This window comes from Musca vetustissima, unplaced genomic scaffold (assembly GCF_032173495.1).
Source record: "Musca vetustissima isolate MV318-11 ecotype Yass unplaced genomic scaffold, APGP_CSIRO_Mvet_v1 utg83149, whole genome shotgun sequence".
In the NCBI taxonomy this organism is placed as follows: domain Eukaryota; kingdom Metazoa; phylum Arthropoda; class Insecta; order Diptera; family Muscidae; genus Musca; species Musca vetustissima.
The window spans coordinates 22580-50502 of NW_026885303.1; the positions used below are offsets into that span (position 1 = coordinate 22580).

Here is a 27923-nt window from a genome sequence, read left to right on the forward strand (position 1 = left end):
AGCTATGATTTAAACAGGTATCGATTCGTGCAACCAAACACCGTTTCCGCCTTCTGCAAAATCAGCTGCTGTGTGATCATTTCCACGTAATATCCATTTACTAGTAAGTAGTCCTTCCACACCCACTGGTCCACGAGCATGGATGCGTGCTGTGGAGATACCAACTTCAGCACCGAGTCCAAAGCGGAAACCATCAGCAAAACGTGAGCTGGCATTGTGGAATACGCAGGCACTATCAACGCTGTTGAGGAAATGCTGCGCAGCTGAATCTATACAAGGAAAGGAGTGAGATAAATATGCACACCAAATTTTCATTATGAGTAAACTAATATTCAAAATTGACATAAAAATGTTCACGCTTTTTTATCTTACCATTTTCAGTCACAATAACATCTGTATGACCACTGCCGAATGTGTGAATGTGATCAATGGCCTCATCCAAGTCCTTGACAATTTCAATGCAGCACTCCAGTGAACCATATTCATGCTTTAAGCTCTTTGCAGCGGGTGGACCGAATGTGAGTTGTTGATTCAGTTTAGGTCCCGAATAGATTTTAACCCCTTCACGTTTCAGCATATTGCAAACATTATTGAAAATGTCACCACTCATTAAATCTTCGTGGATGAGCAGAGTCTCCATGGCGTTGCAGGCTGAAATAAGAGCAAATCGATGAAATTGCATTAAAAGATGGTTAAATAAAAATGCACAAAATGTTTGATTATGTATCTTTGAATGTAACAAACGATGTTGCAGCGATGGCAATAAACTTCTCTAATTAACGTAATAAACATGGAATAGACATAGCTAATAAGGATTCAAAATGACCTGCAGCATATATGACCCAATAAATACAGCGTCGAAATGAGGCATATACTTGATACTGTATTTAAAAATAATGTTGATGTACATAATAATAATTAAATATCATGATACGATTTTATAACCTTAACAAGTCCATAACAAAAAATTTATTAAAGTTTCTGTTCCAACAAAGTACTTAAAACTTCGCCAGAAGTATACTTATATATACATGCTATAATAAAATTCCACGAATATCTTCAAAAAGTGACGGTTACACACACTATAACATTTGTGTCTATGTGAAAAGCTGTAATATGCAAACGACGACTATTTACGTTTACATGAAAAATGTAAAACAAATTAGGTCAGGTCGGTTATTTTATACACTCTGAAAAAGTAATACCAATTTCAGTTTAAATATGTATATATTTAACAAGTATATTCAACTGATGGAATCCTGATGGAATCCTAACAGACGTCGCATTTTTAAAGACCAGTAAAATGAAATTGGATCAATAAACATGTCATTCTGCAACCGATACTGAATTTTTCATTTGGTCAGATATAGAAGCTATATGTAAATCTTAACCGATTTCAGGAAACTTAACACACATCATTCTAGACCTAATTCATTACGTTGTGCCAAATTTTGTGCAAATCGAAAGATATATAGGGACTTTGGTGCACCAAATACATTAAATCGGACGCATATATATGGGAGCTATATCTAAATCTGAACCCATTTTCATTCTAGACCTAATTCAATACGCTGTGCCAAATTTCGTGCAAATCGAAAGATATATAGGGACTTCGGTGGATCATTTACATTAAATCGGACGAAAATATATATGGGAGCTATATCTAAATCTCAACCAATGTCCCTATATATCTCTCGATTTTAAATTTCCAAGAAAATAATATTCATGAGAATCATTTTTATACCTATCGCCACTCTGTGGTACAGGGTATTATGTCTTTGTGCATATGTTTATAACAAGCAAAAGGAATCGTGTCCGTCTGTCCGATCCGATTTGGATGAAATTTGGCACAGGCCACTTATTTGGCTTAAGGACGAACCCTATTGAGATTGAAGAAAATCGGTTCATTTATAGTTTCGTCCGATTTTAGGTGAATTGTCCACCAAACTCGCAATATTTATCCGATTGAGATAAGTTTTTTCACAGCGTACTAGAATAGCTCCTGCTTGATGTGTGCAAAGTTTTTTTGAAATTGGTATTGGTATGTAAATGGTGCAACAAACTCCCATACTGAGTCTTGACGATTAAGTCAAGATTTTGCACATCATACTGAATTAAGTCCATATTGATATTTGTGAAGTTTCATTGAAATCTTTTCAGATTTAGATATATCCCCCAAATATAGTTTTGTCCGATTTTATGTAAATGGTGCACCAAAATTCCAATATTTTTCCGATAGAGACAAAATTTTGCACAGCCTACTAAATTAGGTCCTGTTTGATATTTATGAAGTTCTGTTGAAATTGGTTCTGAGTTAGATATAGCTCTCATATTTAATTTCCTCAGATTTTTGGTAAATGGTGCCCCGAAGGGCCTGCGTCTGGTATGGGTTTTTTAATTGGTTCAAATATCTATGTTCATTACACATTAGTTCCGCCCCATTCCATTTTAATGGTCCTCTAAAGATTATATGTCTGTTCTATCTGCAGGATATTGTATATATTAGCATCTCTTGTATGTATCCAAAGTGGTGAAGGGTATCATATAGTCGGCCCCGTCCGACTTTCGAACTTTCCTTACTGGTTTATTATTATTTATTTTTATACGATTTATTCCGAATGGAGTTGGCATTTTATTCGTCTTCCCCCATTGTATAAAAACGATGTGCCGAGTGCACATCCTCAAAACTATAAAACTTCATTACATTTTTAATTAGACACATGACATGAAGTTTCAACAGCTCATTTACAGATTAAAGAAGCAAAAAATTGATGCGTGAAATTTTAGAGTGTAATAAATCAAAACGTAACAGAGATTTTCTTATTAGGTATAAAAAACGGTATCACCACATATTCGCACTAATAATTATTTATATATGTCCATGTCGGTATTTTGAGAATTTTGACTGTAGTTTGGTATTTTGTATTCTAATTGGCTGTCAAATCTCACTACCAAAAATATCAATATTTATCTCCGTTTTAGAAAAAATGGTTTAAAAGAACACAAGCAAATAGAGGAGGATATGGATAGTACAACATGTCCATATACCTAAACAACATAACAATGAAATGTTAATTTTGTCGGTAAAATATTGCGATTATTTAGAATATATTTATAGAATAAACAAAATTTTTGCCGCTAAATTAATTTATCACCCAAAAATTCTGCTTCCAACACTAACAAAAATTATCAGGTTTGATGTGTGGTTTATGTGGATTCATAGCCAATATATAAAGATCAGACTAACCACCAAAAACCAAAGTATATAATTAAAGCACTTTTTTTAAACAACCTGTTGAATTCCAACATATACCACTACTCACCAGCTGGGTAGTCACATTTGGCATCACGAACAATTTTCAATGCCTTTTTAACATCAGCGTCTTTATCTATGAAAACGTGACAAACACCCTCGGCATGTCCCAGAACTGGAATGTGAAGTGATTGCTGTTGGATGCTGCGCACTAAATCCGATGAACCGCGTGGAATTATCAAATCGATGTGATCATCCATTGACAACAAATCGCTGATTTCCTCACGTGTCGATACCTGTCAATAATCGTTGAACATCAGTCAATCAAATGACGGATGAATACAATGAAATACGTACCAATGAAACAGCCTTTTCAGCACCGACAGTGGCTAAAGCTTCCTTAACCAATTCCATTAGGGCTTTGTTACTGTACGAGGCTTCCTTGCCGCCTTTCAACAACAAGCCATTAGCAGAAGCGATTGCCAATGCGGCCACCTGTGGCAAGGAGTCTGGGCGAGATTCAAATATAACCAGTAGGACACCGATGGGCACAGTGACTTGTGTCAAATCTAAATTCTCCGCTAATCGGGTACGCCTAAGAACTCGGCCAACATTCTACAAATAGTTAATAAATACATATATACTTCTTTATTGGGAATTATTTCATGGTGAATTAAAGAGAATAATTTTAAATGTTTTTAAAATTGAATATTACAGAAACATACTATCACTTTGTTAATTGAATTTTTGTTTTAAAATTTTTGCCATTACTCAATTTTGTTGACATATTCCCCACTTGTTACGAAACGACAGGTCATATTGTAAACAAAACAAAAAAACACTGAGTGTGCATAGACACTCGCTCGCTTTTATGTTGTGTTGTCATAACGATATGCTACAATTTACACTTCCAATTAAATACCATGTAGAAATATTTTTCATGAAAAATTTGATTTGCTACTGAAATCCAATTACCACTTTTTAGAGGTATATTTCGAACTTTCTTGTAATAATTTTGTTCTATGAGAATGTTTTATTGTTCCGTTAGTTTTGAAATTTTTTATTTTTAAATTTTACTGTTATTTTAACTGTTGTAATGGGAAAAGTTTCGCAAACTAAAACCAGTAAATCGGGCTGAGCCAACTATATGATACCCTTCACCACTTTGGGTATATTGTACACACGTATCTTTATAATTGCATGCCAATGTTCTCTCGAAGGAACATAAGCATGTCTTTCTGCAACCGATGCACAGTGGGTTAGAATACCCTGTTTCCTTGGATTAATTAAAAAATTAAATTTTAAGTATCGTTAAAATTTTTTGCACACGGTTAAAGTATATAAAATTCTACATCATTTGTCGTTGAAATTAATGTCAAAAGTGGACTGGTGTTTTTGTAGTGAAACTTCAAAGTCAAACTTCATACAAATTTTTGTGCCAAAAAAGGCTGAAAAAAGTGAAAACGTTCCCGTAGAAAATTTTATTTATTTTAAAAAGTATTGTAAAAGTTAAACATTTTTCAACGGAACCATGAAGTTTAGGTTATTTTGCAAATACTTCGTTAACATTTGAGTATGAAATTGTGTTTGGAAGTGATTAAGATTTAGTTATTTATATTGAAAATGCCAAAAAAATTAATATTTTTATATTTTAAATGGATAAATAGTTATTATTCGTCCACATTCGTGTCATAATTTTTGGTTTATATTAAAGAGGACATAAATCTGTGTTATATTGCAAAATTTTACGCTGCCCTTTTGTGCCTTTTAGAAGCTATGCGTTGTTTAATACAAGTGTTGTAGCAGTCAAATTAGCTAAAAGTCACATTGATCTCGTGGCTGGTGCTGTTGTTGAGTGTTGTGTTTTCTTGTTTTTCATGTTATTTTTTCTTATTATTTTATTGTTGTTATTTTTGTTTCTTTTAATGATATTCTTTGTTACAATAATATTTTGTTTTTGTTTATTTTAATAATATTCATTGTTTTAACAAATTGTGATTGTGTTGTGCAGTTTCAAGTAGTCGGGTAAAAGCGTTCTTTATTAGCATTTTTTATAGGTACAAGTTCGAACGTTGTTTTTTATAATCGTCGAAGCTTATGATGAATTCGAGTGCTCAAACAATGAATGACAAGATGACATTTTTAGCTAAAGAAATCAAAAAAACGCACCAAAACGCTAGAAAAATCTGCCGAAATAACAAAAATATATGTTAATTTAATAAAAATGCACGTGTCGGTTATAGCTGTATCCAGTGGCCATGAGATTAATAATGAAAAATTTCAAATATATGCACACAATACAGGACGACTTTTTGTTGAAACGTATCCTTTGTATAATATGCCTACCACTTTGCACAAGTTTTTTATTCACGGACCCGAAATTGTGTCAAATGCCCTTTTACATATTGAGCAATTATCAGAAGTTGGTGATGCTGCGGACAGAGGTGGCCTGTGAGAAACAGTGACGTAAATGACATACACCCACTCAAAACCATTATGTTTTTTATAAAATGGCTATTAACATTTATCGAGTTGGAAATAACGTATGCTTTACTCAAATTCATATCGAATATCAAAATTTTTTATTCGGAATTTTTTATCAGTTCTAGTAAAGAATAGCCAGATATACAGTAAAAATAATATATGTTCTTGAAAATGACTGTATATGGTGATAATATTGAAATAAATGACGTTTACTGCATTTTATACAGGTATATGTCGTTTTCGACGTTTACACCTTTTTGACAGTCGAAAACCTGAAAATTCGTCATACGGACCATCCCCGGCTGCGGATGATGACGATGTGGATGAATAACTTTAAGATGTATAAAATTCAATGTTTAAGTTATCATATTGTACTCCTTGCACTATATACCTACACTGATATTTGGCACTACTTAATAAAATTATACTCAAATATACTTAGAAAACATTTTTTTAACTTATTTTAATGGTATTAACTGAAAAATAAAGAAAAATTATTCTAACATAGCTTCCCTGATTTGATCCAAGAAAACATGGTACTCTAACCCACTGTGCGATGGTAAATTTAAATTCATTCGGGTAGATTTGAAGTCGACTGCGTACCATGGGACAAATTTATGAAAACGTTTTATAGCAAAATTGATACATGCTATTCGGTGGCCGCACTGTAAAAAATTTAATTTCAGTCAGACACCCGTTCGAAATACATATGGAAACTATAGCAGCATCTACATCTATTTCAACAAAACGCAATAACGTTATTCAATTTGATACATTAACATAAAAATGTTGGTGCACCATTTATGTGAAATCGGACGAATATATATGTATATGTGGGAGCTATATCGAAACCTGAACCGATTCTTCCGAAACTTAACACGCATCATTCTAGACTCAATTCAGTACGCTATGCCAAATTTCGTGCAAATCAAAGGATATATAGTGACATTTGGGCACCATTTACATCGGACGAAAAATCGGACGAAAATTTATATGGGAGCTATATCGAAATCTGAACCGATTTTCCCAAAACTCACCACTCATCATTGTACACTCGATTCAGAACGCGGTGCAGATCGAAAGATATAAAAGTACTTTTGTGCACTATTTACCTAAAATCGCACGAAAATATATATGAGAGCTATTGATTCTATGCATATTCTCAAAAGGGACCATGTGTCTATCTCGTTTGCTTTTGCCTGTTACAAACATATGCACAAAGGCATAATACCCTGTACCACAGTGTGGTGAAGGGTATAAACAACAATCTCCCTTTATCTGTAAGCAATGTCGCCAATGAGTGAAGTTGTTCCAACTCTAACAGGTAGTTCAAACCCTCTTAACATACACAAAATGTTTTCAAACAGTTTGTAGAAATTTAAAACAAAACTTTGTTGGTTGTATTCGAATATTCGGTGTACACATACTACAATTAGATTTGTATGCAGTACGTTCCGCATAAAACCACTTTATATATAAGAATAACACTTGAATATTAAATATATGTATTCCGTTTATATGCCCTTGAATCGTAAATTGGTAATTTTGCACTCGTTTATATTGACTTTATATATTCGTACACAATGTGAAAGTTGTAGTTACTGGCTCTTTTACAATTCAGACATACATATGTCATTCCGTTGCCAATAAGCCATACTTTGCTTACAATTTTAGATAAACATATAGACAAACGAACGGACATGCATAAATCGATATTGAAAGTGATTCTATACATATTCTCAAAAGGAACCACGTGTCTATCTCGTTTCCTTTTGCCTGCTCCCAACATATACACAAAGACATAATACCCTTAGCACAGTGTCATAAAAGGTACAAAAACCTTTATAACACTTATAGAGATAGAAGATCCTGAATAGATAGAATATATCAGTCTATATATTTTAGACCCTCTACATGTATTTTACAACTTTATACTTTTAGTACGGATTTCCTCAAATAAAAACCAGTAAAGAAAGTAGTAAAGTCGGACGGGGCCGACTATATGATACCCTTCACCACTATGGGTATATTAAACAGGACTATTAGCATGAAATTGGATGAAATAAAATATGTGATATTTATCTAAATGTGAATCTACGTAGATCTATCCATAAAGTATGTAAATCGACTTCAAACAAATATAAATAGGTCATCCGTTGGGCTATGTCTGTACTTCTAGAAAACGCAACTATATAGTTTTATGCTTAATTTTGTACGATGTGCAAACTTTGATGTCAATCTGACTAACATGAGGAGTTTGATGCCCAATTTACTTGAAATCGGGCGAAAATATATATGGTGCGTCAATTACTTAAAATCAATCTATAATAAAAAGGGCTATATCTGTCTAAATCTGCAACGATTTTCACGAAACTTGGCAGACATCATTCTACACATAAATGATTAGGCTGTACCAAATATCGTGCAAATCGAAATATATATAAGGACTTTGGGCACCATTTACATGAAATCGGACGAAACTATATATGGGGGATATATCTAAATCAGGACCGATTTTCATGAAACTTGGCAGGCATCATTCTAGGCTCAATTAAGTACGTTATGCCAAATTTCGTGCAAATCGAGGGATATATAGGTACTTTGGTGCACCATTTACATGAAATCGGACGAAACTATATATGGGAGATATATCTAAATCTGGACCGATTTTCTCGAAACTTGGCAGACATCACTCTATGCTTAATTCAGTACGTTATGCCAAATTTCGTGCAAATCGAAAGATATATAGGGGCTTTGGGGCACCATTTATATGAAATCGGACGAAACTATATATGGAAGCTATATCTAAATCTGGACCGATTTTCTCGAAACTAGGCACACATCATTCTAGACCTAAATGATTAGGCTGTACCAAATTTCGTGCGAATCGAAAGATATATAGGGACTTTGGGGCACCATTTACATGAAATCAGGACCGATTTTCATGAAACTAGGCAGACATCATTCTAGGCTCAATTAAGTATGTTATGCCAAATTTCGTGCAAATCGAAGGATATATAGGGGCTTTGGTGCACCATTTACATGAAATCGGACGAAACTATATATGGGAGCTATATCTAAATCTGGACCGATTTTCTCGAAAGTTGGCAGACATAATTCTAGACCTAACTGATTAGGCTGTACCAAATTTCGTGCAAATCGAAAGATATATAGGGACCGTTTACATTAAATCGGTTAAATATATATATATGGGAGCTATATCTAAATCTGAACCGATTTTTCCCAATTTCAATAGGGTTTGTCCTTGGGCCGAATAAGTGCCTATGCCAAATTTCATCCAATTCGGATCATAAATGCGACCTGTACTTTGTTTACAATTTAACATGGACAGACAGACGGACGGACGGACGGACATGCATAAATCGACTTAGAAAGTGATTCTATGTATATTCTCAAAAGGAACCATGGGTCTATCTCGATTATTTTTGCCAGTTACAAACATATGCACAAAGACATAATACCCTGTACCACAGTGTGGTGAAGGGTATAAATACGCTTAGTACGCTTAGTACATATAGGAATGCATGTCCTTGGGGAGTATATTAAGAATACAGAAGGAATTAAGAAGCCATAGGTCAAGTTTTAGTGTTATAACGGGATTAAATTTTTGCTGGTAACTCTATATCCTTGTATGTGGCTATAGTTGGCAATTGGAGTTATGTATTTGACTGTAATAACGCATTACTACCCTTGTGAATACCAAAGAAATAGTGTGTCATTGTGTTCACGTATCCATTACTGACTTGCAGTTTGCGACAAATGTTCAAATGTGTTTCCCTTCAGAGTGTTAAAATGAAACATGAGCGAAAATGTAAAGTTTGGCATCAATGAACTTTACATTTCTAACAAACATTTCGCCAACAAAAACTTTTGTTATACATAACACATGTGTATATATGTATATACCCACGTAGGTACGTGGTGACAGTATAGAGGAATAATGTAATAACCCACATTGCAATATTTTATATCATCAATTGAAAAACAAGTAGAATATATATCCACATTTAATTTTTAATTGTTTGGAAATCTCATCAAGGTCAAAACTTCTTGTTGATGATTAAAGTATGTTTATGTTTCCAACCAATATATGACATAATTCAACTAAAACCAGAGTTTGAGATATTTGACCAGGAATTGTACTCTACACAATTATATCTCAGACTACTGTTTTAATTGAGGATTAAACATTTCTTCTGTCACGGTGGTAAAACACAAAAAATTTATGGATTTTGGATCTTAACGCTTTTAAAATTGTTAAGTACAATTTTTTTGGTTTTCATATAATACCCCAATTATCGTAAAGAATTTTAAATTAATTTGTAATGAAAAGAGACGACAATATTTATTATAACAATCATGCAAAGTTATAATGTCATTAACATTAATGGAGCACTGAATTCGGATTTGAAATTAACATTTTTAAACAGCGCGTGACATATTTTATTCAACGTCAGAATTTCCCGTGTAAGTTAGTTTAAATATAAGAATAAAAGTGCAAATGTGTTTCGATCAAATATCTGGTTTCATAACTGTTGATGAGACATGGGTTTACCACTATTCTCCAGAGACAAACGAACAATCCAAACAATGGACTGAAACTGGAGGAAGTGCCCCAAAGAAGGCAAAAACAATTCAATCGGCTGGTAAGGTTATGGCCACGGTTTTTGGGACTTCAAAGGTATTTTATTGATTGACTATCTGCAAAAGGGTAAAACAGTGAATTCAGTGTACTATTGCAACCTTCTGGATCAATTAAATGTACAAATTCGAGAAAAGCGACCTGGCTTTCAACACAAAAAATAATGTTTCATCAAGACAACGGACCAGCGCACAAGAGTATTTTAACAATGGCTAAAATCAACAAATTAAAGTACGAGTTGCTTGACCACCCACCTTATTCTCCTGACTAAAAAAATTCTTGATGGCAAGCGTTTTACCTCAAATGAAGATGCAATTACAGTTGTAAATCACTATTTTGAAGACCATGAGGAAGGGATAAAATTCCTAGAAAAGCATTGGACTAAGTGTATTGATATTTCGGGAGATTATATTGAAAAATAAACATATTTTTGAAAAACTAACTATTCTCTTTTATTGATAGCCTAAGAAATTTACGAACCGACGTACATTGCTACTACTACTAGGAAGTTTAATTTGGATTCAAATTGTTTCACTCATGTCTCAGGATAGGTCCGATGTAGCGGTACTTTCAATTAATTGGTATGTTAAGGATATTGGTTAGGTGATTTAATTTGATATTTTGGATTCATATTCGTTTTCAAATTTACCACGGTGTAGATGGACGAACATTTGTAAATCGACACCAAATTGTCTGAAACGGATTGGGTCTAAAGAAACAAGGGGTCTTAAACCAATACAGTTTTAAAGTATATACACTCATTAGCCATAAGGCATAAGCTATATATATATATGCACTTCACCAACGAAATTGTTCAATTTTATAACGATTCTGTTCGATAGAATCGAAAATTTGTTAAAATAACTCAAATGAAACCCAAAATTTTCACAACATACGTTAAATACCTTTTTGTAGTATTTTAATTGTAGTATTTAATTGAGAGACTCCGTTTTTTATTATTCATAAAAGAGTGGTCATTCAAGCTACTTCAAATATGCATGACTTTAGAAATCATTGCTAATAGTGGGAAAACTCTCTTTCCATAACTTCACTCATATAAGCACAAATAAATAAAAGTTCAACGGCTTTGTTTTACCATTTCGCGGAAATGTCCCTATGTTATGTACCCATTGTGGTGTAGGGTATAACATTGTCGAACCCGATGTTGTACTTATACTTTTCTTATTTTTCACCACATTATTTCGCATTACATTACAGTTGATTAAAAGCTTCTTTTCCAAAAATGTAAATACATCTATAGTGATGGCCAATTTGCTATCTAATATTTCAACATCTTTGCTTTTTTCTCAGCATGTAAAAAAGGATACTTCTTAAAAAAATAAAAAACAAAGGAAAAATATACAAAAACATATTGGATATGTTTAGTTTTTATTATCACAATATGCTTTAGTATGTAGTTTATAGATACAGAGGGTTTCGACATCATTGTATATGAATAACAAATGCTGACCCATTTGAAAAATAACATTATGTAAAAAGTTTCCCAACCCAAATTGTTATTACTGTACGTTTCCCCCAGCTTTCAAATTCCCAAAATAATTTCAACATCAACAAAACCAAACAACAAGTGCTGACCCTGGTGTCGAAGGTGATTAAAGCAAATGGTCGTTGGTCATGTTCATAGAGTTATGGAATTGTACGTGTGTGTGTCTGGTTATCCTCAAATGTATATGAACTACTGCTAAAATAAAGTTTATATAAACTTTGAAAATTGGCTCACTTGGCTATGGGGATTATCGAGGAAACTCACATGCACAAACACTTTAATAATCATTTTAACTTGAATAGCAGTATGCCGAATGTTTTATTGAATGTTGAATTTGCAGGATTTCTTAGAAAAGTGTACACTAGAGAAAATTAAATATACGCATTTTTCAACGAACATTAATTACAATTTATTCAGAAAAGGAAGTTTGATAAAATTAAGTTGTTAGCACGGAGTTAATTGTAAGGACTAAGGAAAAGTTGTAATAAGAAATACAATTTCATGAGAATATCTCGAATTTTTGTTCATGGAGCGTTATTTAATTACACTGGGTGTATATATACATACAATTTGGTCAGTTACTTCAATCCTAAAATGTCAATGTGTTCAATACTGTAATAATACCGAAAATCAGGCGTTAACATTAGATGGCGACTATTCATATGATCCACCTTTTGAGCCGAAATGAAAATGTTCATATGTGCCTATATGCCAACAATATACGTAACATACTATAACAATATACGTACAAATACCGTTATCTTCACTGTTTCATAAGTCCTGATTTATATTAGGCGAGTTTACTTGCGGCAATTTTTATCGCTCTCTTTTGAATTTGCTTCATGCGTCTATACAAGGCAATTCGGTTTCAAAAATATATGTATATTTTTTACATTTTGTGACAATCCGCTAATCCTGGTCCCTCAAACACGTTCACAACCGTTGAAATCTTTGAAGTAGTGAGTAACAAATTTTGGATAACCGTCGAATTACTATCGCAGAGGTCGTGGATAATATTAGCATATCTTTCTACTCATGCCAGTTTTTATACCACACAGGTACAGGGTATTATGTGAGGGGTTTTTTTATTTTTTATAGGTTCTGATACAAATCTTAGTTTTCTAGAAAAGTTTACAAAACATATTAATGTGTAAGATGAAATTTGGTGCAGCTCATTTATTTCACCCAGAGATGAACCTATTGAAATTGGAAAAAAATCGACTCAGATTTAGATATTGCTCCTATGCAACATATCAAATTCAAGAAATTGTATTAATACATGACTATTTAAAGAAATAACATAAAAATAGGGGAGTATAGAACAATATACAACAAGAAAATGAAATAATAATACCAATGTTAGTATAATCGAGTGTGTGTCAAGTAATCTTGAAGTTGGTTCAAATTTATATAAAATGCAAAAAGGAGTAACTAACAAAAGCATAATTGTGTAGGGGAAGCAAAAAACTGTTTTGAATAAAAACTATAAACATGTCATGTGAAATGAAAACGTATGCCCGGCAGAGTGATATAATGGCAGTCATAACAATTAAGAAAAAATTTGAAGTTTTTGTTAGTTATGCGTTTTTGCTAAACCCACTTGTAGTTACGTCTTTTTGTTTTTTGTTTGTTTGACCGCAGACGTGTAAAACTTTGTCAACACATGTAGTTATTTGACATTCACAATATTCATTCAAAAAGTCAATTTTCACTTTTTTGTGTTAGTTACGCCTTTTTGCATTTTAGCTAACGATATAGCTTTCGTTTTTCGTCCGATTTTATATAAATGGTGCACCAAAGAGCCTATGCTTGTTCGATTTACATATCGTATTGAATTTAGTCTAGAATAAAATATGCTAAGTTTTGTTGAAATGGCTCCCATACATACGTTCCTCCAATTTCATGGAATTGTTCACTAAATTAAGCCTAAAATAGCCCTGTTCAACCATGGGAACTGGTGCCCTTGTTTACATGTATAAAAAAGTGCGTTCTCTGTGTTCTCTTTTAGTAAGTCATTTCATTTGTTCTCTGAGAATTTTTTCGTTGCACACCTCTAGCCTAAAATGACGTGTATTTGGCTTTTTTATAATATACTAGCGGGCCCGGCAAACGTTGTCTTGCCTCCGCAATATTGTTAAGAAATAATTTTCGGTATTTTAGATTTCTTTTTAAATTTCTATTCATACTTGAATCAACATATTTTTTGGTAAGAAATATGCAGGAACATGATTGATTTACATAAACTTTTTATATTTTTTCTCACATATCGATCTTGTTCGTTACATCGGAAGCTTTAGCACACATTTAAATATAATTCTCTACAGTATAAAATATCAAGTTTCAGTTGGGTTGGGTCCAAAACACATCGTTTGTATTACCTAAGGCAGCATTACAGTTTTGAGTATATACTATTTGATGTTTATGACCGAGTCTTGTTGCTAAAGAAAATAAATGAATTTATAATTGACAAATTTGCCAGGATATTTTACGATTTTTATTCTTGAGTTATAAGCGGTGAAATTGTCAAAAAGGCAAACGTTGTTTTACCTTCTAAAATTTTCTTGGATATAATTTTTGTAATAATTAAATTCATGGAAAATAAATTTAAATAAAGTCATATCATTTAGACATCAAGAGCTGGAATTATCGTTTAGGATTCGGTTTAAATAGATTCTTTCCCAATATGTTTATACGACTTCCATATAACGGTAGCCCAATGCTAAGTAAGCTTATTATATCTTTCACCATATGGTAAAGTGTATATTAAATTGGTTCGAAATCACGATAGTGATTGCAATATTTAACCCTTTAAGATAGAGATTAATGATTGGATGCACAAAATTTGACATCGATATATCCTTGCAAAATTTGACATCGATATATGAAAATGGGAAAAAATAAAGTCCAATATATAGTCAGAAAAATCATTTTAAATTATCCTCTGAGAATCAAAAATAATGATGGTATACACGGTTTTCAACCAAATTTTTTAATTTTTTTAATTTTCTGCAATTTGGTATTTTGCTTTTTTAATGTATAGCGAACCTACTTACTAAAAATAATTAATATTGACTCAAGTTTCGAGGTAGCCCCACATATAACGGTACCTCCAATATTTCGCATTTTGTCTGTGATTTGCTACCTTTGACGACATCGTCCCACTTTTTATGATAGCTCCCATATAACGATACTCCCCATTATTCCTTATTTTATGTTGTTTGGCTAATTCGGCTAAAATTTAGATTTTGAATTCTCATATGGTAGCAAATCTTTCTACCAAAAACTATGAATATAGGTTCACTTTTTAAGATATCCCCCATATAACGGTACCACCATTAGTGTTTAGTGTTTTAATCTACAGCATGGATTTTAGAATCAAAATTCTATGAATGGACACAAACTCGATTCAGAATGACTTCTAATTTTCCATCCTTGCATTTGTTCCAAAATTATGTGAAATATACAAATACAATGATCGCGTGTGCAATCAATGATATACTTCTCAATTATTTTTTTGTATTCTCACATAAAATACAATGTCAATCTTATTGAAAAAATAAAATATTTTGGAAATTTTCAATAATTGACAAATTTGGGATTAAAAGGAACGATACGCTACCAATTTTTGACCAAAATATCTCAAATTAAAACTACGACATGGTGCAATCAAAATACCCCAATACTAAACTCGTGGAAATGCAAATTTGCTACATAATATTTGTTTGCAAATTTTTCGCGGTTTTCGATTTTTTCTCACCTTTTAAACTTTCCCTGGATCTCCACGAACATTTCAAGACTAAAATAAGAAAAATCCGATCAGCCGTTCTCGAGTTTTAGCGAGACTAACGAACAACAATTCGTTTTTATATATGTATGTATATAGATATACATATAGTATATATGCATATTTTCCTCCGATTTCATGAAAATTGTGCACCAAATTAATAAAGACCCCAAGTCTGCCCGAAATCAATCATGGAGCTTGACCTGACTACAGACAAAAACAAAAAACATGTGTAGAAAATGTCAACCCTCTTTCTCAATTTTTCGTAACATTATGTGATTACCACAACCGATCTTCTGCAACAATTTACATTGAACTCAATTAAAATGCTCAATATCATTGTTGTCTGATCATGTTTCGTTATTTATTATAGCCCCCATACAATCAGTGTTCGTAATGTATATATATATATATGTAACTGTATTATGTATTTATCGCTGTAATCAATAGCAATTGATTAATATCGATATGACATTCGCAATTTAAAAGTGTTGTTTAATATTTTACGAACACAAAATGATATTATCTTTAGGATATATGATATATTGTCTGCAATAAGCAACTGATAATATTAACTGTATGTATTCATAAATTACAAATTACATACTAACATGCATTATTCCCCTCAAAAATTCAATATAAACTCAAAAACCACTTTATAATATATACAGACATGTAAGAAGACAATTACACATGCTCGAATACTTACATTATGACTAGCGTCGGCAATTTGTTTCAATCCAACTGACAAATTTCTCAATTTGCCGGTGTTCAGGGACAGACGTGACAACAATGGTTTGGCCAAACCATTGCGTTGTGCTTCGACGAGATCCTTGGCGTTGGCCTCCAGAATGAAAGCCTCACGGCTAACCAATAAATCAGCCAACGTATTAACAGCACAAGCTCTTTGCTCTGCTGACAAGCTTTGCAACTGACGGCTGCCAATGCGTGCTACAGTTTCCCGACAAGAAGAAATACACGCAACGAATTCATAAACGAACCATAGCCAAGTGTAACATGAAAAGAAAGCAGAAAATCAGAATCAGAGAATATACGTGAACATGACTTGTTTTGAAGCAGTTTCATTTTTTACAATTCTATTTTTGGTTTGCCTTTCTGACAATTCAACGTAAATGTTAGTTCGGACCATGATAAATGATGCGGCAGTTTCATTTCCGCCACTGTCTCTAACATTCAATTCTTACAACACAAACGTATTTTTAAAACAAACCAAACGAATAAAAATGAACATCCAGTGATTCCTAAAGATAATAAAACTATATTTTCTTTGAAATAAAGACATGTTTATGCTCGACTGTTATTGCCAAAGTTATTGATGAATTGCAAAAAGATGATTAATGGAAATATGACAACTGAGACCACTTTTTAAATTGAAATCATAGATTTATATTAAATAGAGCAACAATTCGGATGTTAAGTACATACAGATGTAACAGCATAACCACATAGTGATGTAGGATAGGAATATGTTAAAAATGTTTAATAGTTGTACTATGAGTGACAGAAATTGGATGCAATGTGAGTTTTCAATGGTTTTGGTATATAATCTTATTGCCTTTTCACACTAAGCCAGCGATTTTTGATGTTTATCTATATGTGAACCGACGTAAATAATTCCACACACATGTCATTGTGCAACCTATGCTAAATTTCATTTCATATCTCTAGCACACGTCATTATAGACTCAATAGGGTATAGTATTCCAGATTTTGTCTTTTGATTTGGACATATGTATATTGGAAGTTTAGTGCACTATTTAAATAAAATATATATGAACCGAACATATATATGAACCGATTTTTTCAATTTCAGTAGGTTTCGTCCTTGGGCCAAATAAATGAGTTGTGCCAAATTTCATCAAATTCGGATCATAAATGCGACCTGTTCACATGTCATTCCTCAATTTACGCTAGATTTCATTTCATTCGGACATATATAAATCTATTTCAACCAAACTTGACACACACTATTCGGTATGGTGCAGCACAGCGCACTGTGCAAAATTTAATCTCAATCGGACACCCGCTGATCATTTAGTGCATAATTAACATATAGGAGCTAGATCTGCATCTGCACCAATTTCTACGAAGCGCAATAACGACATGTATGGCAAATTCTTACACGTTGTTCAAAATTTCTTTTTAATTAATATTAATCGGAAAAAACTGGCTGTCTTTTGCCACACTTACATCAAATCGCGCAAAAATATATAAGGGGGTTATATCAAAATCTCAACCAATCTCAAGAAGACTTAACACACGTTAGGTTATACTTGCGTTAGTAAGTTTTGTAACATTTCGTGCTAATCGAGAATCTATTGGGTCCTTCATGCACCCTTTACTTAAAATGGGATCTGTATCTAAGTCTAAACTGATTTCAACGAAACTTAACACATATTATTACACACTAAATACGGTATGGTGTTCCAAATTTGGTCTTAATCTGAAGAATATTGGGAGTTTAGTAGACCATTTACATCAAATCGGCCAAATATTAAAGGTTTATATCTTAATGTGGACATGTCATTCAGACAAAATTCTGTGCGTTATGCAAAATTTCGTGCAAATCGAAAGAGATATAAGGGCTTTTGCGAACCCTAATAAACACGAACGAAAATATATATGGGAGCTATATCAAAATCTGAACCGATTTTCACGAAACTTAACACACGTCATTGCATACTCAATATGGTATGGTATTTTGAATTTGGTCTTAGTCGGATAAACATTATGAGTTTAGTGCACCATTAACCTCAAATCTAGGCACAATTCGCTATACAAAATTTCGTGCAAATCTAAAAATAATATATGGACTGTAGAGAACCATTTACATGAAATCAGACGAAAATATATATGGGAGCTATATCTAAATTTGATTTTTTTTTTTAATTTCGATAGGGCTTGTCTTTGGGACAAATAAGTAAGGTGTACCAGATTTCATCTAAATCGTATAATAAGTGCGACATGTACTTTGTTTACAAGTTTACATCAACAGACAGACGGAATGACGGAAGGAAACATTTGACATTTTTAATTTTGCACAAACATTGCTAATACTCCTAGGATTTTTTGGTGTATTTTGGGAGTTTGGACACGTCTTTTTACCGAATTGGCTGTAATTTGGTACTTTGGGTTTTCAGTATAGTATGAGTCGGACGGGGCCGACCATACGACACCATACACAACTATCTCGGACATCTATCATTCTGCGGAGGTTTATTGCGAGCCAGGGAAATATTTCGTGATATTTGCACCCTCATGCATCACTATAGGTGAAAAACACTTCTTCCTTACTGACTGACATATTTTCGAATATTATTAATTTCAGTGCAGCCCTTCTAATTACTTGTCCAGATTCCTTCACAGTGGGTTGTGTTGTGATGTAATTGTGGCCTGCAGATCGACTCTAACAAACACAAAAAAGTAAGTTTTCGGTCCACTTTATCCCAAAATTATAATCTGATCATCGCTTCTCACGTCTTTTTCGGTATTTTCAAGTTTCTAACATAGGATGAGTTTTCCCTAGGAGTCCCCATTAATTTTACATATTTTGAATGTCATCCTAATGGTGGAGGATATAAAAAGTTTGGACGATCTAAAACTATTAACCTTTTCTGATATACTACAATAAATCCCGACTCAAAAGAGGGTGAACATCGGCTTCAGCTATGTTTAAAAAATTGTCAATATTTTCTATAAATATTCCTTATTTCTTTTCATACACCCAAACTTGCAAAGTTCTTGTTATTATTCAAATTTCAATTAGCATTTCAAATTCATTCCAAAAGCACAATAAATAATTAATTATCATTTTATAGAATTTCTAATTTAATTTGGACCAATTTCAGATTGTTTTTAATTTCCTTTCAAATAAAAGTTCATGTATTGACATTTTAATGTAATACAAAGTTGAAAGACCAATAACAATTGCATCCACCCAACATATTTAACGAAATGAAACCACAATTCATACTAGCTACTAGAAAATATTCACAATGTAAACTCTTAAAATTTTCTTTTGTTGTATCGAGCAATTGCATTCATTCTTCATTTTTGGTAATTTACGTCAATTAAAAAAAAAACATTTTAATTAAAATAGTTCTGCTTAACCACAAAGCAAAAAAACAAAAATGTCCAAAACTAGAAGTAGTAGTCGTGAACTTACTCGACATATGGAGAGTGGACAGTTGTGTGGTAAAACTTATATTTTTAGCCGAGAATAATTCAGTTAAACTGTAATTTGAATTAAGCCCACAAGGATTTTACTCCAAGTATCCACAGTGTGTGGAAGGCCAGTTTCGAATAAATTATTGTACCACAAAAAAAAAAATAATAATAATAATGTTCCCAATGAATTGTTATGCTCAAAATGCCGAAAGGGATGAAGATAATGTTTTCCTTATTTTACGTATATATATCTCATCAATATGTATATGTACAAAAAACACAATTTGTAACACTGTCCTGCTGATTTATCCGTGCCAAGGAATTTGGTTACAAAAATTCAAATAATAAAAGTTTGATGAAACTTTCGAAGCATTTGCTTAACAAGAACACAAACACTGGCATAGAAAATGAAAAATTGTTAGGCCGTAACAATGAGGGCGACATAAAATGGAAATTTACAACAAATTGCACTGCACGCCCATCTAATGGCATGAAATTAAGTTTTTTCTTTAAAAACGAAAACTTAATGTTCAACGCTTAGAAACTAGTATTATACGTACCGTTTTCTGCAAGTTCTTCGACAGGAGTCGTGTAGCCCTCTGTTGATTCTGTAAAGAATGTTCCCACTTTCCTGCCACCAATTATAGTCTTAATGGCCTTTTCTTGCATACCGTTACATATTACAACACTAACGCCACGGTCTAGTGCCCATGTAGCTGCTTTGACTTTGGAGTCCATGCCACCTGTACCAACCTAAAAAAACAACAAAAAGGGAAAACGTAATGCTTATAGCGATATGTTCACTCCAACACTTTTATAAAATATGCAATATACATTTGGAAGTACCACCATTAGTATTAATGGTTTGTACGTTGCACTAAAATATATTCAAATTACATAATTTCTGATTAGTTCTTGAAAGAGAAAAACTACAAAAGTTACTATTTAATTTATACTAAAAGGGTCAATATATCATATGTACTGAGATTCTGCTAATATTTGATATTAATCACAAAAATTGCGATGTTTTGGACAATAAATACTGAATTTACTCTATATAGAAATCTGTTAAGAATTGCAATGGTGAGAGTGGGTGATTTCACTCAAAGTTTTAATTAGTAAAATGCAAGCATCATTTACGGAAATGCAATTAGTTTCTTTGCCAATCCCTCCTTCAACCTTGTAATGTAGCTAAAAATATTCTGTTTACTTTTGAAACCTTTGAAAATCTTTACCAACCTTTTGAAAAAAGTTTTAAAATACTTTGCTTCAGGTCAGATGTTAAAATTGTATAAAGGGGGAAACAACATAAATATTTACATTCAGACAATTGGATATCTAGCTAATTTAAATTCAACTAATAATTTAACTTGTAACTACATAGTTATGAGATTGAAATTGAACTTAATCTTCTATTCGTCGAAATTTTTTTCGATTTAGAAATAGGGCCAAAAAGTCATTTATTGCCTTTTTCCTGATGTCATATATTTTCATTTCCAAAACGGAGTTACAAACTTATTAGACCCTTATATCATTTATATACAATGTTGGGTTTATAATTTTTAAATCTTGGTCTTTTTTTAAATCTAAAATTGTTGTAAAAAGAAAAAATATATTTGTTCACATACATACTAACAAATCAATATGTGAAAAAATTGCATTCCGAAATTTACCATCATCTTTATGCATATATATATATATTGTCCTTGCCTAAATGTGTGGGGTATAGAAAGGGATAATACCCGTCTTCCCTTTACATACATATATGCCAATGCACACATATATATATATATATCAAGCAAACACAGAATATGTATAGAATGGAAAATACCTGGGATTAAATTCAGAAGATTTTTTGTGCATTTTCACTACCATTTTTTTTAGCTTAAAGCGAATTTAAATGTTCTTTCGGTTTTACTTTTTTTCTCTTCTTCTTATTTAATACCTGGTGTGTGACTGCTCCTGATAAACTACACAAGAAATATTTGAAATGACGTGATTCTTGTACGTCATCTATGAATAAAAAAACGTTAGTGAATAAAAAATGTTAGTGTTCCGTAACCACCAAAGTGCCTTTTGTGGGAAATTCAATTTTGTTAAAAGTTTCAACTGGAAATGAAAAACATTCTAACCTTTTTATAAGTGTTAAAGACAAATTGGTTGGTTAGTTTCCGAGCAGCAGAGTTTAAGAGGAAAATTCTGTTACTTTTTTCTCCCCGCCGTAGTATCTTCACTGTGTTTTTCGTTTTTCCCATTTCTTAACAATATTGCCATAGAAGTTTGCTTGATGGCCTTATTGCAAATGTACTTTCAGTGGCAAACAGTCAATGTCCTTGGATGTAAGTTAAAGTGAAATTTGTGCGAGGGCTGTTAAAATCAATTGGTTGAAAACTCAAATGAGTAATCCTATCAGTTGTAGTCTATTTAAAAATTGGGAAGGAACGAAACTTCGACATTTGTTGTAATGTTGCAGACTTTGTATCTTTTCTGATATTTGGAATATATCAAAATAAAAGGATATTTCTATGCGATTATAGGAGAGTAGCGTGCTGGAACATAGTTTGCGATTGTTTAAAGGTGTATTTAAAAATTCAAAAATCAAAACAAATTTTAAAAAAATTCAAAAATCAAAACAATGTTCCCAATTTTCAAAACTATTTTTTATTTCAAGCCTACAGACCAAGAGTATTACTTATACCAAATTTCAAGATTCAATCTCTATACTTTAACTAAACTTATAATTCAGCCGTCGATTTAAATATAAATAATATAAAAAATTAACACCTCGCCCTGGCGACAATATCATTAATTAAAATTATGTGAATTGAGGGACGACAAATTGTTGCAAAAATTGCATTTCATAGTTCATTGTGACAAGGAATCATAAAAAATGTAAAGCAATGAAGTTCTAAGAAAAAATTGAGTAATTATTCTCTCATGATTGCATGTCTGAATTGCCAAGAATGTTAAGTGGACTACAAGAAAGAAATTGTCGCAAGAGGGCCATGAACTTCATAAATATTAGTTCGTATGTCCAAGTGTTTTTGGCTGTTGAAAAGTAAAATATATAAAAACAATATAATGTGGCTCAATTTACATTTCAAATTTTCTTTGCATTGAGCAAATTTGTGTAGGCTTTCATTTAAGTTTTTATTAGTTTATTGTAATGGTGTTATAGTTCAACCAACCACTTGGACATATTCTGAATGAATTTTATGTCAACATTTAAATTTAACGAGACCCGCTATAGAGTATCCTACAAAACATCGGGTGTGTAATATATCTTTGTAGAATTCATAGTTTAACCTACCAAAACTTGGAAAATTACCAGAATAAATGATATTTATAGATTGTAAAAGGGGCTTGCTTCTTTTAGAAAAAAGACGGGCCGATTTTTAATAACCTCCACCATGAGGTGCATATTTAGAATATATAACATCGATTGGGCTTTTCAGGAGGATGGGAAATACCAAACTACAGATACTAAGATTGTGGGGAGGATGCTTACATTGTGAACCCAAAACATCAAACTACAGTCACTTCCATTGAAAAACGTGTCTAAAATCCCCGAAATACCGAACATTGGAGGATAATGTTATATGGGGGCTAACCCGAATCTTGGGTGAATGTTTTAAGTGTAGAGGTTCATAATACATTAGGAACCCAAAAGTACAAAATTGTTGTCAATTCGATTGAAACATGAGCCAATTTGACGACAAACGTTATCTTAACACTAGAAAGACTGGAATTTTGTACATACCTATATTGCCTAAAATCGGTCAAATGACCTCATTCTGAAAGAATGATTATTGTGTAAAGAAATTTTTTAATACTTATTTTTTAATATTTTTACATTATTCACAATCATACAAAACGTTGTTATTATTTGTTTTCGGTGGGGTCTCTCGAGTTTCCCTTTTTGAAAAATAATAGCGCGGACAAAATGTTCGAAAAGGAGTATGTGTTTTCTCTAAGAGTGAAATCGACTGGAAATATAAAATTTATTTTGCCCGAGCTGTGTGTTCGTTTGTGTTTCTAGAGTATCAAACGTATGTCGATGTTGTTGTACTGATCTGGTCATATAAAAAATTTATTTTATACAATTATAAAAGTATTTTGATTATTTATTTCACAAGAGGTCAAAATGGCCGGTTTTAGGCAATATAGGTATATCACATGTGAATACGGGGAATGAAAGATGGGGGAAGCAGCTACTATTATTAATATACGTAGTTCTGTGTGGTACAAAAAGTCACCAAATTTTAAAAAGGTATGTCATAATATACACAATTGTTTTGTACTTGAAATTACCGCCTTCGGCAATCTAGTGTTTATGTGGTCATCATCCATCCCATTGTTATAGTACCCTCCAGAAGGAGATGCTTGTTTGACATGAAACTTGTACTTGTCTTTATGTTCTACAAACATAGTATTCATTAATTTATCAATTTTTTCATGCAAATTATGGAATGCAAAACAACGTTAGCTGGGTCAGCTACTATACAATAATAGCATTCCCCAAAGTTCACAAGTCAAGGTCCATTTATTCACCAATCACTCATCGTATAGTCGGCCCGCTCGACTTTGATGCTCCCCTTAATAGTATAAAGTGTATTTTTAATGATTTCTTTAATCATTTAATTTGCCACAAATTTTAATGGCCATCTATATATATTTCCAAAATTGCATATTTTCATAATGACTTCAGCAAGCATTTTTACCTTCTCACATTTCTCATGCTATAATTATTCTGTAAAGTAGCGATAGGAACCCGATGAAACAAAATTAATAATTATTACTGTTAATCTTAATTGAATGTCGAAAATTTAATTTGTTTCATACAAATTTCATTTCATACTTATATTACGAATGGCATTTCTATTGGACATACCCAACAAGTCTGAATTTACAAACGAACTTTTAAGAATTAGAGATGAAATTGTGTTTGTCCAACTAAAAACTTTTTTCGTTTTTTACTAAATGCCTACAAATGTGCCACTATCCCTTGTATATTTTTTATTATTCGTAACAACGAAGACATACATACACAAGATTTTTTCTCTTGGGACATATTTTTCAGCTCAGTAAATGTTCCACACAAACCTGTCTGTCAACAAACTATAGCATTTGTTCTGCAAACTGTGCCACGAATGCGGAACAAAATTAATCCTATGAATACCATTTTAATGTACTTACCTTGGACTTCTTTCCGAACTCGATGAGACGGCTGTCGTTGGTTGTGTACGTGTGCATCAATTTGGCGCCATCTTCCCACGGTGGTTTATTGTAAATGCCATCAACATCCGACATAAGGATAAGCAAGTCTGCTTGTACCTCAGCAGCCAGCATGGCTGACAAACTATCGTTATCCTTTATGGCAATTCCCTAAATAAACGCAAACGACAGGACAATGAAATGAGTTAGTCAAGCCTTTCGGTGTGTTCTTTTCAAAACGACAGCCACAGTTGCCACCGGCAGTATTAGCCTGGCTAATACATTCTGTCATTTACTGAAAGTTACATGAACAGTTTGTGGTGCTCTGACAATGGCAGCATCTGCATTCTTGCATTTCTTACCTTTTTGGATCCCGCGGGAAGATCATCATCTACTATGAACATGGGTGGAGAAACGGCGTCGTTTGTATTTATAATTGGCACAATGTTCAAACTAATTAGCTCCGACAAGGTGCAGAATAAATTGTTGCGAGTCTCATCGTTGTAGAAGTCGGGTTTTGTGACGAGGACCTAAATAAATTGTGCAAAAGAAAAGATGCAAAAGTTAATGATGATAATCCATTTGAACAATGTGTAGCGTTGTATGTTTGTATGAACTGTGGAGCATATTAATTTTTTACATTATTTTTTGTAATTTAAATAGAAATTATTTTCTATATTACCTAGATCAGTTAAGCTTTACGCCATTTTAACTAACGTTATACGACGAACAACTGATGCTGATTGGTATAAAAAACCAGAAAGGAAAATTCAAAAGTCGGACGGCGCCGACTATATGATACCCTTCACAACTTTGAGTACATATAAGATATTTTAATGTGTATATATCCTGCAGATAGAACAGACATCTGATCCGATTCCAACAAAACTTCGCATACATCAATAAGAAGCTAATTCAGTGCAACACTTTGTTTCAATCGGACAAACATTGGTAATTTGGTACTATATTTACATAAAATCGGAGAAAACTATATATGAGAGCTATATCTAAATCCGAACTGATTTTCTCCAATTGCAATACAACAGAATGGTAAAGTGTATAACAGCATCTGAATTTTGACAAAGAAAGAAATTATGGTTCACCTTTTGATGCAGTGTATATTAATTTTAACATTCCATTTGAATGAGTCTTTAACAGAGAACTTGAAAATTATGTCGAAAAATAAACCCTTTTCAGGAGGAGCTTCATTTTAGCCGTTCTCATGATGAACAGTGTGGCATAAAATGCTACCCTTATGCACTACGGTACTTGTTCAAGAATTTTCCACATCCGGTTTTGAAGAATTTCCAACATCCATTACATCACATCGAAATAAATCTGTAGTGGATGTGATACTGTTAAACACTACATAAGCAAGGTTCGAGGTTCCTTTCAATTCCTTATTTTAATTCTGAAGTGCTGAACTTTAGCATTTTTGGGATTTACTATAGCATTTATATGGTTCTCATTTGGTAATAAAAATAACCTGGTAATAAAAAAACCTCTATTAATGACCACGTCAAATTTTTGTATGTTTAAGGCAGCATTTTGAGAATGAAGAGAGTAAATTTCTCTTTAGTACGGAAGATATTTGCAATTAAAATCTACATTTTAACGTTAGGTATCCCTAAGGTTTTGCCTGTTTTTTTTCAGTCAGAATGGCTTAGCAGGAAATCTTATAATATTTTGGTATTACGTTCTATTATAACCCTTTCGAGCAATGGATTTTTAGTATAGCTCTAAAGCTCTCACAATATTGTTTACATTATGCTCCACAGTTAAATATATTTACTACGCAAAATGAATGAAATGAATGAAATCATTTTATATTTACCTGTGCTATTTTAACACCATATTGTGCAAACATGGCATCATACAGTGACATTAAACCAGATTGACCAACGGCAGCAGCTGCTCTCGGATCCAATAAGAACCCATCTTCCTATAAGTATGAAAAACAAGTTAATTTTGCTCATTGTCAGCTTTAATCGAAAATGGTTCAGATTAATATTTACCGCTTTAGAGTGATCCTTGGGCGCAAGTGTCTCACGCATAGACAGTGACATCAACAGTTCCTGGGTTAATTTTTGTTTACCAAAGGCAACAGCACCGCTGGTAACCATCATAACTTCACGGCCCTCCAAGTGGCATTCAGCAACCTTGCGATAAGAAGTGTTAAACATACATACTATGTGTAAATATGCAAAATCATAATTATAAAAAAATTACATACATATATGTATGCATGTGTGTGTTATTAAAGGTTACTTTATTACAACGAACTACATTTTTGTTATTAAAATATATTTCTTACTAGTACACACGCACATATCCATTTACAAATCTGATTACAAGATTAAAAATATAATATGTATGATGCTTATCTTTTTAAATGGATATTGATTTACTATTTTTAAGGAGAATTATAATAAAAAATATTCATACTTCGTTATTTCATACAATCAAAGAATTTTTAAATTTAATATTTCGTATAATGAAAATTTGTCAGCGTTAAATTTTATTAATATGAAAAACTAACTGCAAATTATTAAAGAATTTTAAAAAGTTAACATATATATATATTTGCAATATTTTCATCGTTCTTTTTTTCCTTACTTTATCTGTATAATTAACAACATTATTATTCTTGACTAACCTGCTCAACAATGGAGGCTAGACGGCCAAGAGCAAGGCCATGATTATCTTCACGGGTGATAACAGCACTTCCCAGTTTCACAACGAGGCGGCGGGCATATTTCAGTTGACTTCTTTCCGTGAATGTTGGTTGTTTCCGTTCCAGACTAAGACGTTTCTCCGGCGTTGTAATCTA

General features: G+C 32.6%; 1 protein-coding gene across 1 annotated transcript; it reads right to left on the reverse strand.

Annotated features, from left to right (window-relative positions):
• On the reverse strand, nt 1-27923 carry LOC133332486 (delta-1-pyrroline-5-carboxylate synthase). Its single transcript, XM_061540888.1, has 11 exons — nt 27750-27923; nt 27109-27252; nt 26928-27035; nt 25456-25623; nt 25076-25264; nt 20440-20632; nt 16401-16642; nt 3611-3868; nt 3324-3549; nt 373-651; nt 1-269 (listed from the first exon to the last, which is right to left on the reverse strand). Exons 2-11 carry the CDS (start codon nt 27217-27219, stop codon nt 10-12), a joined length of 2034 nt encoding a protein of 677 aa, XP_061396872.1. The 5' UTR covers nt 27220-27252; nt 27750-27923; the 3' UTR covers nt 1-9.

Excerpts from the sequence above, each read along its gene's own strand:
- LOC133332486 (XM_061540888.1), bottom strand. The coding sequence starts at position 27,219 with ATGATGGTTACCAGCGGTGCTGTTGCCTTTGGTAAACAAAAATTAACC. Across the intron at positions 20,633-25,075 it reads AGTTCGGAAAGAAGTCCAAG|GTTGGTACAGGTGGCATGGA; the intron begins GTAAGTACATTA and ends TTGTTTTTTTAG. Across the intron at positions 270-372 it reads TGTTATTGTGACTGAAAATG|ATTCAGCTGCGCAGCATTTC; the intron begins GTAAGATAAAAA and ends TTCCTTGTATAG.